The 17,407-nt window shown below is 41.8% G+C and overlaps 1 protein-coding gene across 1 annotated transcript in view; it reads left to right on the top strand.

The window, feature by feature from the left end:
* The window catches only part of man2c1 (mannosidase, alpha, class 2C, member 1), a 120,888-nt gene that overhangs the window by 39,573 nt on the left and 63,908 nt on the right, over positions 1 to 17,407 (top strand). The window contains exons 10-12 of the mRNA XM_060853843.1: positions 1,342 to 1,458; positions 4,620 to 4,715; positions 12,262 to 12,407. Of these exons, the coding sequence (XP_060709826.1) occupies positions 1,342 to 1,458; positions 4,620 to 4,715; positions 12,262 to 12,407 (359 nt within the window). The remainder of the gene's footprint in view (positions 1 to 1,341; positions 1,459 to 4,619; positions 4,716 to 12,261; positions 12,408 to 17,407) is intronic.

Here is a 17,407-nt window from a genome sequence, read left to right on the forward strand (position 1 = left end):
TGGGCAACAAGCTCCTCATGTTTACAATGGGAGCTTTTGTTTACATGCTTAATATCAACTAACATGGTTCTGTTTTTCTCTGCTGCACAATAGTTGTCATTTGTTCCTCAGTGATTCTTCTGTTATGATTGGCACCTTTAGCCGTTTTTCTTGAACTACTTGTCCTGCATGTATTTTTACAGTGTGTGAGGGTATTTATACTTCTGCCAACGTGTTTTACTGAGTTACCATGTACTCTAAATTAACACATGGAATAACGTAAGTGCAAAATGTCTTCATTATCATTCCAGTACCTTTTTCATTCTTACTTTAATAAAGCATTTTGTTACCATTGTCAGCATGCATTTCTTCCCTTACCACCTAAGGCAGCAGTCTCTATTTTGGTAACTGTGATAATTTAGGTTATCATATTTTAAGCATTAATTTAAGCAATAGGGCTCATTAATTGGCAATCAAACAAGGCAAATTTTTTGAACAATTGTGTCTGAATGTGTGAAATGATGCAGCCACATAGATTTATAAAATTAAGGTTGGAGATTTAGCGTACCAAGCTATGTCTTATTCGGTCTTTAATTTTGGAGTGAGCTAATGACTGTTGTACTTATCTAGGACTACACCGATGCAATTACTTTATCTGTGTAAAGTTCTTTTTTTTTGAGTAATTATATAGAGTTTACAGAGTAGTAAATGGAGCAGATTTTGCATCTTTTAGTGATAAACTAAATGTATATATTAAGTTTTTGTCACTTTAAACCTTAGCTTTTCAAGGGCCTTTGACAGTTCAGGCAGTGGTTAGATTTTACAGAAATCACTTCTGTCCGATGGCATCTGCTGTAATGTTTCTGCCCCAGACATCAAGCACATGACTGCCCCTGTGGAATAAGCCATTTTTGGGACAGAGTACTGGAATATTCCAGCGTGTACAGTGGGATTCTCATGCCAGGATAATTCTTGTTGGCCCTGTGACCCTGTGGTAGCCTGCCCACGTGGCTGTAAATCTCTTGATTCCCATGTGATTCTGTTTAATTGTTGCCTCTGAGAATGCTCCATCCTCAAAATGCATAAAACTTCAACTCATAAAAAGGCCATTGGCACTTGGCCTCCTGCTGACATGTACGCAGCTCCTTCTATTGAATATCATTGGGTAACAAACACACGAGCTGTTTGGTTCTGGTATTTTTGGACATGGCCTAGTTTAGTGCCACCCTTACACCTACACAAGTTGGGGTCCTCATAGCTGAATATCAGCACCAATTGCACTCTGGGCTTTTTGGAGGGCTGAAGAATGTTACCAGGAATAAAACACACATCATTTCTCTCTCTCATTATCTTTTTAAATAGTTCTGGTTGCCAGATACATTTGGATACTCTGCTCAGCTGCCACAGATTATGCAGGGATGTGGTATTACGCGTTTTCTCACTCAAAAGCTCAGCTGGAACCTGGTGAATCAATTCCCGGTAAGTTGCTCAGTTCTGGTGGTGTGCACAGCAGAAGGCCCAAGTTTCTGATCACAATTTTTCAAAATGCGTATTAAAAGTACTTGAAAGTGGTCAGGGATTGTCAACGATAGAAGTATAACAGAGGCTGGTGGTACAGTCAGTACAATGACTTACTCTTTGTTGCAAACATTCAGATATTCTTATCAACTGACTGTCTTGCAATTTAGACCTGAGTGGAAATTGTCTACTACTTTGCAAGTGTCAATAGTTTTAAGATGATGGCTGTTGTGCTTATTAGACTTGTTCAGGTTACCATGGTTAGATAGTTTTCAGCTCCCTGGATGAAATACAAGGAGGATAGCTTGGATAATCCAAGCACCTCACATTATTTAAATGGCATTTAGTTACTTTTCACTGATAGGAAGGTAGCATTGGGCAACAGAAACATTAAAGGACATCAAAAGCCAGATTCATGATCTACTTTTCCTTAAATCCAGTCTCTTGAACCTGAACAAGGTCACCAACCCCATGGATTCTGGAAAATCCTAATTCTATTAGCGAGCCAATAATGTCTATGCTGTCTCAGCCATGGATGGATGCTGGCCACTTACTCAAAGACAATTTGTTTAGTGAGCTGGTCATTAGGTCATGACCTGCTGGATGTTCATGCCTCATTACAAGGAAAGTATGAAAGTACCAGACATCACGCATATTAGAAGACAATTGCTGATGACCATGACTTCTGTAAGCAGACTATTTGGAGGGACATAAGAAGCAGCAAACAGAAATGTCAAATTGAACACAGCAGGATGGGGACCCAGAGCAAACGGAGTCTAACAGATTTTGAACTTTCTCTAACTGCCATCATCTTCTGCAGCAAATCTGGCAGAGACTACCAGTCCAGAGGGGGTTTCTAACCAATACCAGGCACGAACCATCATTTCTAGATTTGGAAGGTTGCTGAAATGAGCACCAGAATAAAATCCTTATAGCACTAGCATGATACTTGTTTTCCTCAAAAATAGCTTTTTGAGTGCAGAAATTGCTGAAGAAACTCAATAGGCATGGCGCCATTTATGGGAAAAGGGCAGAATTAACGTTGAGTTATAATGTCGAGTCATTGGATTCAAAAGGTTAACTCTGCCTTGCTCCTACAGATGCTGCCAAACCTGCTGAGTTTCTCCAGCAATTTAAATTGTTTTGTTTCAGACCTCCAGCTTCTGCAGTTCTTTGTTTTAGTTTTGAGTGTGACTGGCTCCGTGTCACTTGTGTCTATACTTTGTAAGTTTTCATGCAGAAAACTCACCAGAAATGAGTTGAAACTATCTCCGTTTAAATTCTTGTATGCTGATAGAGATCTGAATTGAACTTCATATCAGCTGAACATTGGATGCAAGTACCTAATTAACCAGCATAATGTGGTAGTATTTGGAAGCTTATCCTGCTGATTTACATTCTGATTCCATTTAGTGCTAGATAAATATGATGGTTATCTGACTGCATTGGTAGATATTTATGCCTGAAATGCAGTACAGGTTCAAATTTAACAAAACATGTTTGACCACTCAAATGAAACATTAACCTGTCCATTTCTTGAATAGATGCTCCCTGACTGATTTGAGTTTTCCAGAATCTCTTATCTTTTAGACTCCCGATTTTACAGCATCAACAAAGTTTTTTGCTTTTTACTTAATGTAGTGTGAGACTTTCACCAACCATACTCCCCTGCAACAACTGGTTCCTGGCAGTTCCACTCTCCTTCACATCAGGTTGGTCCTTGTCTGAATTTACATGGTTAAAAATCACACAACACCAGGTTATAGTCCAACAGGTTTATTTGGAAGCACCAGCTTTCGGAGTGCTGCTCCTTCATCGGGTGATTGTGAAGTCTTGTGCTCCAAGCTAGTGCTTCTAAATAAACCTGTTGGATTATAAGCTGGTGTTGTGTGATTTTTAACTTTTTCCATCCTCGTCCAACACCAGCTTTACCACTTCACGAAATTACACGATCAGTTTAATGCTGGTGTGAAACTGAAACTGTTTTGTACCAGTATTAAAGTTGTCTGCTATACACGCTCTTTCTTAGAGTTTGATTCAAGTACAAAATATAAAAGGCGTCATCTAGGGATTTCTTCACCAAATTCTTATCTCTTCTTTGACCATCTTTGAAGGCTTTGTCTCTGTATTTGCCATTGGTGCTATGCATGCTCAATATTTACTTCACTCAAGTAATCATTCCTTTATTGTGAGGCAGTTGCTGAGCATCTGCAGTTTTTTTCAGTTGGAGGCATTGCATAAAACTGAATTTTGTCTGTATTACTGTCCCCAATGTGTTTTAAGCATGGTGATTACTATCAGAAAATGGTCAATTTAATCTCCTAGCGTAGGATAATGAGATCAGTTATATTTAATAGAACATGAAATTAGGAGATCTGGTCACATAAACTTTGCATATATTCTTTTATATGTTTACATGGTTTGATGGGTTAAAATGGGGAAACTGTTCCCACAGGTGGAAGAGTCCACTACAAAAAGTACATAACCTTAAAATTAATGGTAAGTCATTTGAATGTGAAATTGAGAATCATTTCTTCAACATAATGGGTAATGGAAATCTGGAACTTGCTCTCGCGAAAAGCCTCCAATGGTGGGGGTCTCTTGGAGGTTTCACAGTTAAGATCGATAGAGTTTTGTTAGGTGAGTTTGTAAAGGATGTGGGACAAAGGGAAAAGTGTTGCAGATCAGTTTGTAATCGAGTTGAATGAAGAAACAAATTTAAGAACAAACTAGGCTACTGATAATATCACCATCTATGGGATCATCTTCATCTGCATGGATCAGTTGCTTAATATTCAATCAGTTCCTCAATATTCAATCAGTTCCTCAATTAGAAGAGTTCCTGCATTGGAAATGTTGATTTTTGTCTAAAAGCAACTGTATTGACATCATTGGAGGATTTGTTTTGTAACAAGAATTGAAAGTTCATAAATACTGTATGCCATGAGCCAATATTTCCAGTGCTACATACCAACATTGTTACTGTTTTCTTGTTTGGATTTATTGTACTTCGATTATCTTGACACAGAGTTTGAATTTGAAAACACATCTGCTTCAATTTCTTTGTCATGTTGAGTAACACTTGCTTATTTTTCCCTTTTTGATATCGCCAATCTTGACAGCACCACACATTCTTTTGGGAAGGAATTGATGGCTCCAGGGTTCTGACCCATTTTCCACCTGGCAACTCCTACGAAATGAAATGCAAGGTAGAGGAAGTAAGTAGGCGGCAAACTTCAATCTTTGGAGAAAGCAAGAGAGAGGGGTGCTGCTGGTGCTTGATTACTGCAGCTTTCTATGCCAGCATCTTGGAATGCCCTTACAGGGTTGGGCTATTTTTGTTCTCTCTTTTGGTGTCCTGTAGGAAAATTCAACCCACTGCCAGCTAGTTGTGGCAATTAGTTGTCTCACTCATTTGTAATCGTTTGTGTTGATGTTTAATTAGGAAGAAAAGAACAAAAACAGACTTTTTAACTTGACAGTTCTATAAACTTGGACAAATACGTCCAATGTAAGCCCAAACTCTACAAAAGGGAACCAATTTAAAACTTGTAATTGAAGACTTTAAAGTTTCCCCTAAGACTCACTCTTCACATGGAAACCTATTGGGAAGGTTTCCTTTGTATTATAGCTAAAGCCAGAAGCCAGTTTAAAAGTAGAAGTCAGACTTTTGACGAACCAAACAATTGTCTGAGGAAACCTTGGTCTAATGTTTTGGGAAAATAAATATTTCCAAATTAAATAACCTTAAATGCTACCACCTGTGGTTGTAACAATATTGAATGTTGTAAACTAGCTCCTAGCCAGTCAAAGTAAAGACCCCTGAGGTTTTCCTTTTAAGAGGTTATGGGTCAGTCCAAGTGTCAAGATCTGCTGCTATTCTATGGGGATGGGTTATGAAATTTGTCAAAGGCTACATCAAATAGGAAAGATTTAGTTGAAGCAACCTGTTACATTGCTGTCTATCTCAAAAACAATTCAGTTTTCAAAGAAGGAACTAAATTTGAATGCTTTCAAATTCAGTGTAGTCATTTTGCATAACTAGTTGCTTCATGATACATATGAAGGGATTTATTGAGGTTATTTCAAAGGCATTGAATTTTTAATAAACACGTGCAGTGAGATCATACAAAATATGGCTTAATTTGCCTTTCGGAATGATGGTGTCTAACAAGTACAGTCATAATTTCTGTTCAAATTACATTGCCACAACATAACAGTTGAGGAACTATGATGTCATTTGTTTCTAAAATTGGAATTTAAAATATTTCAGTATCAAGTATTTAATGTCTTGACTTTTTTCTTCATTCTTTGCAGTGTGGGCAATGCTGACCAGGCCAGGATTTGTTGCTAATTTTAAATTGCCGTTGATGTTCTTAGGCTATGTCACAAGGCTGTTAGCAGTCACAAGTAGGCTAGACCATGAAAGGATGGCAGATTTCCCTCCTTAAAGGACATTAATGAACCAGATGTGTTTTTCAACAACAATTTGATGATAGTGTTACAGTCACCAGCTTTGGTACTATCGTTTGATTTCAGATCTTACTGATTCAATTCAAATTCCACCAAATTGGATTTGAACCCATGTCCTTAGAACATTCGTCTAGATCTCTGGAGTACTAGTCCAAAGATAGTGCAGGTAGTTCTGGGATAATGCACATTTCAGCAGCGTGATTTGACTACAACATCACTGAAGAATTAGGGAATGGTACTTTTGAGAATGCCTACCTCTGTTGGCAATAGTGCAATTCTATTGGGCATCGATTTGTGCACATCATTCCACACTTGCACCGATGTCTGCAGGGGCACTGGTGTTTGCGCTGCTATGCGCATGTGTAATGTCAGCGCCAGTCTCTGTGCCATCCTGCACATGTGCCAATATCAGTTGCTGTGAGAGCTACTGAACAGAGAGCAGTTTTCTTATATTTTTTAACTGTGCTGTGTTAAATTTACTTTTGTTTCATTAATAACTATGATTTCAAGCTTCATTCAGGCTGTGCGTTAGACTCTTGGGTGATTTTTGAGCGATCGTGAGTGATAATTTTTGCCGGTCTGCTCCAACCCCAATTTTCCCGTAGACCCCATTATTTCTAGGAAGCGATTTTCTATTAAGCGAGGTGTAACTGGAATGCAACTATGACGTAAAAGGAGAACTACCTGTACCACTATACCAGTGTATTTTTAAAAATTGGAGTGGGAGAAATTGGTGATTGTGTTAAAAGCATCCCATGTAATAATAGCATCAGGAGTGGGGTAGATAGAACATCGAACTGTACAGGCCCTTGAGCCCTTGATGTTGTGCCAACCTTTTATCCTACTCTAAGATCAAACAAACCTATGCACCCTTCATTTTATTATCTTCTATCCAAGAACTGCTTATACAAGAGTCACTTAAATGTCTCTAATGTATCTGACTTTCCTACTGCTGTTGGCAGAGAATTCCATACACCCACCGCTCTCTGTGCAAAGAACCTACCTCTGACATCTCCCCTAAACCTTCCTCCAGTCACCTTAAAATTACGACCCTTATGATAGTCATTTCCACATTGGGAAAATGTCTCTGGCTATCCACTTTATCTATTTCTCTCATCATCTTGTACACCTCTATCACAGCCTTCTTCGCTCCAATAAGAAAAGCCCTAGCTCCCTCAACCTTTCTTCACAAGACATGCCTTCCAGTCCAGAAAGCCTCCTCTGCACTCTCCTTAAAGCTTCCACATCCTTCCTATAATGAGGCGACCAGAACTGAACACAATATTCAAAGTGTGGTCTAGCCAAGGCTTTATAGAGCTGCAGCATACTACACGACTCTTAAACTCAGTCCTCCTGTTAATGAAAGCCAACACACCATACACCTTAACAACCCTATCAACTTGGGTGGCAACTTTGAGCGATCTATGGACGTGGACCCAAGATCCCTTTGTTGCTCCACACTGAATCCTGCCTTTAACCCTGTAATCTGCTTTCAAAATCGACCTTCCAAGATGAATCACTTCACTCCTTTCCAAGTTGAACTCCATCTGCCACTTCTCAACCCAGCTCTGTATCCTGTCAATGTCTTGTTGCAACTTACAACACCTCTCCACACTGTCCACAACTCCACCAATCTTCGTGTCATTGGTTAAATTATCAACCCACCCTTCCACTCCCTCATCCAAGTCAGTTATAAAACATCACAATGAGCAGAGGTCCTCGAACAGATTCTTGCAGAACACCACTGGTCACCGGACTCCAGGCTGAATACTTTCCATCTACCACCACCCTCTGTCTTCTTTGGGCCAACCAGTTCTGTCTCTAGACAGCCAAATTTCCCTGTATCCCATACCTCCTTACTTTCTAAATGAACCTACCGTGGGAAGCCTTCTCAAACACCTTGCTAAAATCCATGTACATCACAGCTACTGCTCTACCTTCATCAACGTGTTTTGTCACATCCTCAAAGAATTCAATAAGGTCTGTGAGGCATGACCTGTCCCTCACAAAGCCATGCTGACTATCTCTAATCAAACTAATCTTTTCCAAATGCTCATAAATCCTGTCTCTCAGAATCCTCTCCAATAATTTGCCCACTACTGACGAAGACTGACTGGTCACTAATTCCCAAGATTATCCCTTTTCCCTTTCTTGAACAATGAATAACATTTGCCACCTTCCATTCATCTAGTACTACTCCAATGGACAGTGAGGATGCAAAGATTATCGCCAAAGGTGTAGAAATTGCCACCTGTAGTAACCTTGGGTACATCCTGTCTCGGCAAGTGAGGACTGCAGATGCTGGAGATTGGAATCAAGTGTGGTGCTGGAAAAGCACAGCAGGTCAGGCAACATCTGAGGAGCAGAAAAATCGGGATGAAAGGTTTTTGCCGGAAATGTCAATTTTCCTGCTCCTCAGATGCTGCATGACCTGCTGTGCTTTACCAGCACCACACACAACTCTACATCCAGTCTGGCCCAGGGGACTTATCTATCCTTAGGTTTTTCAAAATTTCTAGCACATCCTCCTACTTAATGTCAACCTGTTTGAGCATATCAGTCTGTTTCACACTGTCCTCACAAATGACAAGGTCCCTGTCAGTAGTGAATACTGAAGTAAAATATTCATTAAGGACCATCCCTACCTCTTCAAACTCGAGGCACAAGTTTCCTCCACTGTCCCTGATCAGCCTGACCCTCACACTGGCCATCCTCTTGTTCCTCTCATACGTGTAGAACGCCATAGGGTTTTCCTTAATCCTACCTGCCAAGGCTTTTTCATGCCCCCTTTATAGCTCTCCTAAGTCCATTGTTCAATTCCTTCCTGGCTACCTTGCAACCATCTAGAGCCCTGTCTGGTTCTTGTCTCCTCAACCTTAAGTAAGCTTCCTTCTTTGTCTTGACTAGATGTTCCACATCCCTTGTCGCCCAAGGTTCATTCAACTTAGCATTCCTTCCTTACCCGAGTCGGACAAACCTATCCAGCACTATTGGCCAGTGCTCCCTAAACAATCTCCACATTTCTATTGTGCATTTTTCTTAGAACATCTGTTCCCAAGTTATGCTCCACAGTTCCCACCTAATAGCATTGTAATTCCCCCTCTCCCAATTAAATACTTTCCCATACTGTCTGCCCTTATCCCTCTCCCTAAGTATAGGAGAGGTCGGAGTTGCGATCACTGTCACCAAAATGCTCTCCCACCAAGACATCTGTCACCTGACACAAAAAAATCGGATAAAAGCCATGGAAGGATGGAATCGGGCTCTGAGTCCTAGATGCTGCAGGGTTCCCAAGTGGAAAATGAGATGTTGTTCTTTGAGCTTGTGCTGAGGCTCTCTGGAGTACTGCAGCAGGCCTGAGACCGATATGTTGGTGTGGGAACACACTGATGTGTCAACCTGGAGGTAAATGGACAGGTATTACTCCTTCTGCAATTGCTTGGGATGAACCATAGGAGTGTAAGGAGGTGTGGACCAGGTTGTACCAAGGGATTTAGTCCCTATAGAACACTGATAAAGGACTTAAGAGGAAGGGAATGTGTGTCTGTATGTGGCATCTAGTTGGATGTGACAGAAATAGCAACTTACAATCCTTTGGATGCCGCAGATTGGTGGAGTGTTAAGCTCAAAGAACAACATCTCATTTTCCACTTGGGAATCCTGCAGCCTCTAGGACTCAGAGCCCGATTCCATCCTTCCATGGCTTTTATCTGATTTTTTTGTCACACGTATGGACCCCAGCTATGCCTGTCTCTTTGTTGCTTACGTAGAACAGTTGATTTTCCGTAATTACACCGGCACCACTCCCCACCTCTTCCTCTGCTACATTGATGACTGCATTGGCACCACCTCGTGCTCCCGCGAGGAGGTTGAGCAATTCATCAACTTCACCAACACATTCCACCCTGACCTTAAATTTACCTGGACCATCTCTGACACCTCCCTCCCCTTCCTGGACCTCTCCATCTCCATTAATGACGACCGACTTGACACTGACATTTGTTACAAACCCACCAACTCCCACAGCTACCTGGATTACACCTCTTCCCACCCTAATCTTGCAAAACTGCCATCCTGTATTTCCAATTCCTCTGCCTCCACCGTATCTGATCCCAAGAGGACCAATTCCACCACAGAATACACCAGATGGCCTCCTTCTTTAGAGACCGCAATTTCCCTTCCCACATGGTTAAAGATGCCCTCCAATGCATCTCGTTCACATCCTGCACCTCCGCCCTCAGACCCCACCCCTCCAACCGTAACAAGAACAGAACGTCCCTGGTGCTCACCTTGCACCCTATCAACCTTCGCATAAACCAAATCATCTGCCGACATTTCCGCCACCTCCAAAAAGACCCCACCACCAGGGATATATTTCCCTCCCCATCCCTTTCCGCCTTCCACAAAGACCGTTCCCTCCATGACTACCTGGTCAGGTCCATGCCCCCCTACAATTCGCCCTCCCATCCTGGCACCGTCCCCTGCCACCGCAGGAATTGCAAAACCTGCGCCCACACCTCCTCCCTCACCTCCATCCAAGGCCCTAAAGGAGCCTTCCACATCCGTCAAAGTTTTATCTGCACATCCACCAATATCATTTATTGTATCCGTTGCCCCCATGCGGTCTCCTCTACGTTGGGGAGACTGGACACCTCCTAGCAGAGCGCTTTGGGGAACATCTCCGGGACACCCGCACCAATCAACCCCACTGCCCTGTGGCCCAACATTTCAACTCCCCCTCCCACTCTGCCGAGGACATGGAGGTCCTGGGCCTCCTTCACCGCCGCTCCCTCACCACCAGACGCCTGGAGGAAGAACGCCTCATGTTCCGCCTTGGAACACTTCAACCCCAGGGCACCAATGTGGGCTTCAACAGTTTCCTCATTTCCCCTTCCCCCACCTCACCCTAGTTCCAAACTTCCAGCTCAGCACTGTCCCCATGACTTGTCCTACCTGCCTATCTTCTTTTCCACCTATCCACTCCACCCTCCTCCTTGACCTATCACCTTCATCCTCTTTCCCACTCACCTATTGTACTCTATGCTACTTTCTCCTCACCCCCACCCTCCTCTAGCTTATCTCTCCACCCTTCAGGCTCACTGTCTTTATTCCTGATGAAGGGCTTTTGCCCAAAACATCGATTTTACTGCTCCTCGGATGCTGCCTGAACTGCTGTGCTCTTCCAGCATCACCAATCCAGAATCTGGTTTCCAGCATCTGCAGTCATTGTTTTTAACTGACAATGAGTTGGATTGTGTCAGGGTTATGGGAGAGAAGGGAAAGGGTAAGGACAGAACTGCAGGAGATGGGCTGGACTGTCGGCTACAGTAGTGAGGAACCCTCAGTTGAGGAGAAAAGTGTACATTTCTAATGCCCTCTGGAGGAAAATGGCATTGTCAGAACAGATGTGATGGAGATGGAGAAATTGGAAGAATGGGATGGAGTCCTTATAAGAAGCAACATGTGAGGATGTATAGTTGAGGTAACTGTGGGAGTCAGTGGTTTTGTAGTCAATGTCAGTGACCAGCCTATCCCCAGAAATGGAAACAAAGATGTCATGGAAGATTTATTGCTTTTCAATATTAGGTCTTTGTTCTTCCAACTCTGGCATTTGTGTAGCTGCCCAGAGTTTTGTTCAGCTGCACCTTCAGCCATATAATTTCTAAGCTCTGGAATTTTCTCTGCAAATGCCTCTACATCTTTTTTCTCCTTTCGGGGTAGACAGTGCTAATGTCACTAAGGGGCTGGTGGAATTCAAATTTAATCAATAGAATCTGGAATTGAAAGCTAGCCTCAAGTGTTGATGACCATGAAACTATCATTGATTGTCATAAAAACCGATGTTGCTCACTAATATCCTTATGGGAAGTAAATCTGCCATCATTACTTAGTCTAGTCTATGTGTGAGTCCAGATCCACAGCAATGTGGTTAACTCTCAACTGCCCTCTGAAATAGCTTCGTAAGCTACTCAGCTCCAGGGCAACTAACAATAGGCAACAGGTGCTGGCCTTTCCAGCAATGTGTAATTCATATGAAAGAAGAAAATGCTCTTCAAAGCACACCTCTTTGAACCAAATGGTTTTCCACCTGTTCTAATGTTATCACCATGGGCTTAATGTCAAATTTTGTCTTATTTGGGGAAGTTGTTTGAAGTTACAATCACTATTTGATGCATGTTGCTGTTGGTCATGACACTACATATCTTTGAGTGGAAAGCCAGTGTTAATTTGTGAAGTCTCATCCTGGAGGATTTAAGCAGTTTGAGGAAATTTTTCTTCCCTCTATTGCAGCTGCTGAATACAGTTAAAAATAATAAAGACAAAGGTCGTGTCAATGACAGTGCCTTCCTGTTTGGGTTTGGAGATGGTGGCGGTGGACCCACACAAGACATGTTGGATCGACTACAGAGAGTTCAAAACACAGATGGGCTTCCCAGGTCAGGGAACAAACACTGTTTAAAAGTCATGTGCGTTTTTAAACCAACTTGCCAGTTTGATGTGGTATGAAAGAGTGTACTGTTCAGGTGTCTCTTTAAATTGCTGTCAGAATATAAAATTATGTTCAAAATCTGTTTGTTCACATGAAATAATTTTCAAAATTCTGCACGCACCCTTGTATTGCATGTGGTGTAGTGTGTTGGATACCCAAACTGCTGTGCATGTGTGCAATCTTTGGCCTGTAGAGTTTCTGCTGTTAGCAGTGGTATTAAGAGGGTAGCAGAGAAACCACTGTACTTTACTACACATCTGGGCAATAGTGTTTGAGATGTGGAAATAGATTTATTGTTCACCTCTAATGTGCAGATGGCAGCAGACATGTGAGGATTGGAAATAGAAAAATGACAGAACACTTTGGAAAGCGAGTTGCTCCAGAGAGGTAGGATATGGGAAAAGAAGCCATAAGGTGGGGCAAACTGAAGGCTGAAATATGAAGTACCATTGAAATGGCACTCAGGAAGTGTTAGATATGTTAAAAATTAGAAAGAAAGTAAGTAATTTCTTTAATCTTAATTACTGTTCCAAAGCTAGTTCCCAGAATTTACAAGCTGCTCCCAGTGCAGAGCAGTGGTTGGCTGGATTACACTGCTGACACCAGGAAGTTCTTCACAGGGAGTACCTGAGCAAAATCTTAAACAGAGAGAGCACAATTTAATCTTAACAACGGAACATCTCAACTGTGTCCACATAGTACCTTTAAACAATGTCACAAGGGTTGAGGGATTTGATCTTAAGTATTAGGTGCACTGCACATTTCAAATGTGTCCATAGCACAAATCATTGTTATACCCCTGATCTCCTTTTATGTCAATGGCAATGTGGTAAATATTGCTTGATTATTTCAACCTCTTGTAGCTCATCCCAAAGAATGGAAAATCCTCAGAGTACAACGAAGGGCTGATTTACTTGTGTCCTGTCAGTGACATGCTGCTGTTTAAAAATCTGTTCATGAGATGTGAAGATTGCTGGCTGAGCCAAGATTTGCTGTCCATGAGAAAGTGGTGGTGAGCCGCCACCTGAATGCTAATCTGAAAGTTATACACAATTTTAAACACCCATAAAGTCAGTGATGATGGAGTCTAAGAAAATCTCGGGAGGGAAAAATGCCGGCTGATTAGTGAAATAACTCAATGCAGGCCAGTATCCAATCACCAAGTCATTCTTTATTGCCACGTGGAGATTCCTTGACACTAATCCAGCTCCCTCAGAGCCAGCTCTCAGGCTAAACAGCATGTCTTTCACTCCTGTTCTTTTCTTTTCCTGTTTATTTTTTTTCCACACTACCGCCTAACAGCGGGAGTGCTTATTTTACCCCAGCACCCATGTCGTGTGTGTGCGGGTATCAGACACTGAAGAACAACATGTATGTAAATCTTTATTTATATTCCACCACCAGGAAGAAAGGAAACACCTGAGTGGCCAGTGATAAGCAGTGCTGCACTCCTGTTCTTTTATTAAACAGTACAGTTGACAAACAATTAATATAACAGCGTATACAGAGAAACAACAATTTACAAGGGAGAGGAGCAGTAAAGTCAGACCCCAAGCCCTACGCTACTGTTATTTTTTTTTTTTCTTTTTTTCTTTCTTTGCCCTTTTTTTTATAAACAATAAAGAATAAACAAAAAACTTCAAAATAAACACCTCCTCAATGCGAAGACACCACCCCTTCTCTTTTAACACAGGAAAAATAGACAATTGGTGCAGGAATAGGCCATTCTGCCCTTTGAGCCTGCACCACAATTCAATATGATCATGGCTGATCATCCTTAAACAGTATCCTGTTCCTGCCTTTTCTCCATAACCCTTGATTCCACTATCCTTGAGAGCTCTATCCAACTCTTTCTTAAATAAAATGAATGGGCCTCCACTGCCCTCTGGGGAAGAGCATTCCACACAGCCACCACTCTCTGGGTGAAGAATTTTCTCCTCATCTCTGTCCTAAATGGTCTACCCCGTATTTTTAAGCTGTGACCTCTGGTTCGGCACTCACCCATCAGCGGAAACATGCTTCCTGCCTCCAGAGTGTCCAATCCTTTAATAATCTTATATGTCTCAATCAGGTCCCCTCTCATTCTTCTAAACTCAAGGGTATACAAGCCAGTCGCTCCAGTCTTTCAGCGTAAGGTAGTCCCGCCATTCCAGGAATTGACCTCGTGAACCTACGCTGCACTCCCTCAATAGCCAGAATGTCTTTCCTCAAATTTGGAGACCAGAACTCCAGGTGCGGTCTTACCAGGGCCCTGTACGCTTCAGAAGAACCTCTTTGCTTCTGTACTCAATTCCTCTTGTTATGAAGGCCAGCATGCTAGTAACCTTCTTCACTACCTGCTGTACCTGCATGCTTACCTTCATTGACTGGTGTACAAGAACACCCAGATCTCTTTGTACTGCCCCTTTACCTAAATTGATTCCATTTAGGTAGTAATATGCCTTCCTGTTCTTGCCACCAAAGTGGAGAACCATACATTTATCCACATTAAACTGCATCTGCCATGCATCTGACCACTCACTTAACCTGTCCAGGTCACCCTGTAATCTCCTAACATCCTCCTCACATTTCACCCTGCCATCCAGCTTAGTATCATCAGCAAATTTGCTAATGTTATTACTAATACCAATAGCAGAATCCTTCACTCCACATTGACCCAGCTCCCTCAGAGCCAGCTTTCAGTGTGTACAGGACATCTGACTCTGCTGTTCTTTTTTTTTTCCTTTTTTTTCTATATAAAGCGTTCACACTACAGCCTAACTGTGGTAGTGCTTATATTATCCCTAGCACCCATGTTATGTGTGAGCAGGTGTGAGACACAGTGAAAGACCCAAGGTGTGCAACACTTTATTCGGTTTCCACCACTAGGAAGAAAGGAAACACCGAATGGCCAGTGACAAGCAGTGCCTTTCTTAGAGGACAATGCTGCACAATCAAATCTGTCAGTGTGGGCTCTCTGATTGGACCAGGTTAACAGCCCTAATCAGGAAACTCCTATTCAATGAGTTTCATATTCACTTGGCTGACCTCATTACTATCTCTATAAGTCATTCTGGGACAGTTAGGCAGAGTAATTAATGGCACAGGCAGTGCTATTGATTCCACTGAATCTATGCCAGCTCCCTCCAGAGCAATCCCACTTAGTTTTCCTTCCCTGCATTATCCCTGTATCACAAAATAACATCATTCTCAGAAGCCATTCAGCTTGCATTGATTGTGAAGTCTGAATAGTTTACAAGATGTTGTCAGAAATTTACCAAGCCTCCTTCATAGAATAGTACAGCACAGGAACAGGTTCTTTGGACCACCATGTAATCTCTGATCATGATATCATTCTAAATAATGCCATCTGCCTGCACATAGTCCATATCCCTTTATTCCCTGCCCATTCAAGTGTCTGTCTAAATGCCTCTTAAACTTTACTATTGGTCCTGCTTCTATTCCCGTCTCTTGGCAGCATGTTCCAGGCACCTACCACCCTGTATGTAAAAAAAAAACTTGCCTCACCTATCTCCTTTAAACTTTCTCCCCTCACCTTAAACCTATGTGCCCTAGTATTTAACATTTTCACCCTGAGAAAGATTCTGACTATCCATCTTATACATGACTCTCATAATTTTATACACTTCTTTCAGATCACCCCTCAGCCTCTGATTGATTTAACAAAATCAATCCAAGTTTAACCAACCTCTCCTTATAGCTAATGCACACCAGCTAGCTAGGCAACATCCTTGTATATGTATTTTGCACCCTTTTAAGCTTCCACATATTTCCATCGTGTGGTGGCCAGAATGGCACACAATAATCCGAGTGTGGCCTAACTGAAGTTCTATACAATTGTAACATGGCTTGCCAACTTTCATACTCCAACCAATCGAGGAAAGTGTGCTGTACACTTTCTTTACTACCTTATCCATTTCCGTTGCCACTTTCAAGAAGTTATGGACTTGCACCCCAAGATTTCTCTGTATATCAATGCTCTTTATGGTCCTGCCATCTTCAGTACACTTTTCTCTTGCATTTACCTCCCAGAAATCTGTCACCTCACATTTGGCTGGATTAAATTCCATCTGCAGTTTATCTGCCCCACTTTCCAACTGATATATATCCTGCTATATTCTTTGACAACCTTCCCCCTCTATCTACATTTCCACTAATTTTTGTGTCGTCTGCAAACATACTGATCAGACCACCTAGATTTTCATCCAAATCATTCATATATTGCAAATAGAGGTCCCAGTAGTGATCCTTGGAGAACACCACTGATCCCAGACCTTTAGTCAGAAAAACGCCACTCCACAATTGCCATCTATCTTCTATGACCAGACCAATTTTGTATACATGTTACCAACACTGTGTGGATCCCATGTGACTTAATCTTCCGGACCAGCACACCATGAAGGCCCTTGTCAAATGCTTTAGTAAACACCATGTAGATAACTGTCCTACCTCATCTTTGACACTTCATCAAAAATATCAAATTTGAGCGATCTGTGCACCTGCAAGTTTATCTTTCCAATGCCTGTTCAATTTTCTTTTGAAATTGTTGCTTGGACTTCCATCACACCCATTTCTATTAGCAGGATGAAGAATTACACCAGAGTGGTTTCCAGGTTTATTACCGTTATTAGCCATGGTTCAGTGAGTGTCTGTCATGCGACTTCAATCAGAAAGTTAAAGTGCCAAGTTCTACTTTAGGACTTAAGCACAAAAATTAAAATCAAAGCTGACACTCCCATTCGGTACCATGGGAGTTCTCCATTACCAAAGTGTGATGATGCTTTTAGGATGAGATGGTAAGCCATAAATGTGAAGTTGTCAAACTAATTACAATAGGGAATTCAGGAAAGTATCAGAATGGTCAGAGTTTGGAACTTGTTCACAGTGAGTAACTGAGGTAAATACTGTAGAAGTGTTTAAGAGGGAGTTTGATAACCATATTAACAG

The sequence above is a fragment of the Hemiscyllium ocellatum genome, chromosome 42 (genome assembly GCF_020745735.1).
Source record: "Hemiscyllium ocellatum isolate sHemOce1 chromosome 42, sHemOce1.pat.X.cur, whole genome shotgun sequence".
In the NCBI taxonomy this organism is placed as follows: domain Eukaryota; kingdom Metazoa; phylum Chordata; class Chondrichthyes; order Orectolobiformes; family Hemiscylliidae; genus Hemiscyllium; species Hemiscyllium ocellatum.